General features: G+C 42.7%; 1 protein-coding gene across 1 annotated transcript; it reads left to right on the top strand.

Moving 5' to 3' along the window:
- The first annotated feature begins 769 nt into the window (after window positions 1-769).
- On the top strand, window positions 770-1,948 carry LOC102816221 (actin-related protein T2-like). The gene has a single exon (XM_006862870.1). The coding sequence runs from the start codon at window positions 770-772 to the stop codon at window positions 1,946-1,948; it is 1,179 nt and encodes a 392-aa protein (XP_006862932.1).
- Window positions 1,949-3,500: the final 1,552 nt, after the last annotated feature.

Raw genomic sequence — 3,500 nt, 5'->3', positions numbered from 1 at the left:
TAGGTGATGACAATATTCTAAAATTGACTTAGGTAATGATTGCACATATCCATGAATACACTAAAGAACATTTCACTGTACAATTTAAATGGCTGAATTGTATGATATGTGAGTTATATCTCCATGGAGCTGTCTAACAACAACAACAAATACCAGGGGAAATAAGAAAGAAAAATCTGAATGTCTGAGAGAACTGGGTTTACAACATCGCCAGTCTGATCTGGCTATATATCAGGTGTGTAGTGCCTCTCCTTAGCAAAGGAAAATGTACTTTTGTCCTCAAACAATAGCAGCTCAACTGAGAAAAAAAGCCAGTTTCTGGGACTAGCCCCCAGCTGGCTTGCTTCCCTTGGTTCTAATGCTTGGCGCATCTAATTCGAGTTCAAAGGCTTATGAAAGTCACCTGTAGATAGTATGGTCAGTTTTTTTCTGTTTCATATATCACCAAGTAGGGCGTGCTGATGGGTTAGGTCCCTGCCCCTTTAAGGCCCCTCTGATGCTCATGAGAACAGTTGTTGCTTGGTTACAGTTTACAGAGGGGACAACCATCCTTGAAAGAGCCCTGAGTCATGTGAAAATATGACAGATTCATGAGGTAAGGATGGTGTTTTCTTGATGACTGGGTACATCTTGGTAGTTCTGTCTGGGGGACAACCTGAGGACTGTGGAATTCTGTGGACTTTAAGCTTCCAGAATTAGCTCTTGTGTCACTAAGTGGACCAACTGTCCGTGTCTTCACTTGAGGAAAACAGCAACGGATGCTGTAGAGATGTTTGATCCACATAGTTTAGGTAATCCAGCCGTTGTTTTTGATAGTGGTTCTGGATACTGCAAAGTAGGCTTGTCTGGAGAAACAGGTCCCCGTTATATTATCAGCTCTGTTGTGGGACATCAGAATTTAAAATCATCTCTGACAGGGAACAATGAGAAGAAGTACTTAATTGGGGATGAAGCCCTGTACATTTGTGAGCCCTCAGACCAGCAAATGGATGAGATGCTAGACCTGCAAAAGAATGAGCCCATAGACCTGCACTACCCTATTCAACGTGGCTTTGTCGTGAGCTGGGACGACATGGAGAAGCTATATCAGCACCTTTTCAAGTGTTACATGGAAGTGAACCCCAGCGAACAGCCTGTACTCGTGACCGAGCCCTCCTTGAACCCAAGACAGATTCGCGAGAAGATGGCGGAGATGATGTTTGAGTCCTTCAATGTGCCTGCCTTCTATCTGTCTAAACAAGCAGAGGCGGTACTCTATGCCTCTGGCTTAGTCACGGGCCTGGTGGTGGACAGCGGGGAGGAGATCACCTGCACAGTCCCCGTCTTTGAGGGTCATTCCCTGCCTCATGCTGTCAACAAGCTCTACTTTGCAGGAAGAGACATCACGCGGCACCTTTCCTGGCTCCTGCTGGCCAGCGGGAATGCCTACTCCTACATACTAGACAAAATTGTAGTAAGTGACATCAAAGAGAAGCTGTGCTATGTAGCCTTTGATCCAAAGGAGGAGCTAAGCAAGAGCCGAGAGGAGGTCCTGAAAAAATACATACTGCCGGATGGTACTGTCATCAGGATGGGGGAACAGCTACATCAGGTGCCAGAGGCCCTCTTTGTGCCGAAACTGGTAGGCATCCAAAGCCCGGGGGTCTCAGAAATGATCACCAGCAGCATCATGAAGTGTGACGCCGACATCCAGGATGCCCTTTTTGGGCAGATTGTGCTGGCGGGGGGCACCACTCTGTTAACTGGGTTCAAGCACCGTCTCTCGAAAGAGCTGGAACCGGTAGCTGCCAAAGGGACCTATGTCAAGATCATAGCTTACCTCGACAGGTATTTCTCCGGGTGGATCGGCGCATCCATTATGAGTTCTCTAAATACTTTCAAAGAAATGTGGGTCACCTCTTCTGATTTCAAGGAGTTCGGGCCATCTGTGCTCCAGAGAAAATGCTGAGCACATCATACACAGCGGGAGTCCTTTGAAGCACAGGGCACCAGGAGCGAGTGACATCATCCGTCAGATGTCTTCACGTTCTTCAATAAAAAGGTGATTTGTCATTTTTGGCTTTGTTCTATTCTTTGTAGCACCAGAATAATTTCTCCCTCTAGTAGTGAATCTTTCACTGGTTCTATTTACCCCTCCTCCTCCCATGTGTCTGCTAAATTGTATTTTCCTGAGAAAGCCTTGGCTTATGAGTTGAGTCTTTAACCTGCAGTTTGTTGTCAAAGCAGGCGCCTGGGCCTCATGCCCAAAGGCTTGTTCCAATAGGGTTCCTGGACTCTGCATTGTAAACACGTGTTTTGGGTGGTTCTGACAGACTCAGTGTCCAGAAGCCAGTCAGCAGGGGAGCAGATGGATATGGGGGAGGTAAGGATAAGTAGAGATGCTACAATCTTCTTATTGCTGTTGAGACGGTTCCAACTCATAGTGACCCTGGATAGGATTTCTAAGGAGCGACTGGTGACTTTGAACCACTGACTTTACAGAAACACTATTTTTAGGACTCAACAAATCCTTTGGCTGAGTAGATCCTTAGCACAATAGGGCTTTGACTTATTTTTATCAGATTGAGCATCTAATAGGCTAGAGTTACAATCCTTGATTGACAAAGAAAGATAAGCATAAAATTCACCATTTGTTTAAGTTTCTCTAAGCTCAGTTCTGAATTAGGGAATTATATGAATCATTCATACCTCTACTTATTAGAGTCTTTTTGGATTGTTATTTCTTCTGGGATTGTTTTTTTGTTTTTTTGTTTTTTTCAATATTTTATTGTGAATTCTGTGATAGTTCACATTTTTTGTTTTGTTTTGTTTTTAATTATTTTCAGGAATGTTTATGGCAATATTGTGTTGGGGATAAAATACTGGAAATACTATGTTTGAATAAATTATGGATAAAGGGAATTCTGCCATATTGGTTTGTGAAATATCCCCATAATATTATCAGAAGAGACCTATAAAATGCAAAAGTATCTTCAAAACATTTTTTTTCAGGGGGTTAAAAAAAAACCACAACACACTTTCCATGTGTATGCATATATATGCACATTTGTGTGTATACCTATGTAAGTGAAATTATGTGTTTACTGTTGTGAGCACATGGAGAAAAGTACAAAAGAGTACCCACCAGGGGATTTACACAGGTTAGTGGGAGAATTGGGATTGACAGGTAATTCAGATGGAAAGAAGAGAAGACAAGGGAAATAAAAAGATACAAAAAGAGCTACACTAAAGTCAGCCTGGATGATTCTTTGTAGATACAGACAAGCTTATTCTAAAATTTATATGGAGTGCTATATGAACTAGAATAGTAAAAATCATTTTGGAAGAAGATATATATTACTATAGAGATCATACTTCCTGATTTTAAGATTTACTAGGAGTCCTGGTATGGCACCACAGGATAAGCACTTGAAATCAAGGTCAGTTTGAACTGCCAGGTCAGTGGTGCAAACTCACCAACCAGTCCTTGGAAACCCTGTACAGGGTTGCTATGAGTCGGA

The sequence above is a fragment of the Chrysochloris asiatica genome, unplaced genomic scaffold, assembly GCF_000296735.1.
Source record: "Chrysochloris asiatica unplaced genomic scaffold, ChrAsi1.0 scaffold00051, whole genome shotgun sequence".
NCBI classification, from domain to species: domain Eukaryota; kingdom Metazoa; phylum Chordata; class Mammalia; order Afrosoricida; family Chrysochloridae; genus Chrysochloris; species Chrysochloris asiatica.
Note: the sequence above shows the minus strand (reverse complement) of the source record. Positions and strands in the feature narration are given on the sequence as shown.

Bases quoted from the DNA above. Each gene is read 5' to 3' on its own strand.
- LOC102816221 (XM_006862870.1), top strand. From the start codon at position 770: ATGTTTGATCCACATAGTTTAGGTAATCCAGCCGTTGTTTTTGATAGT.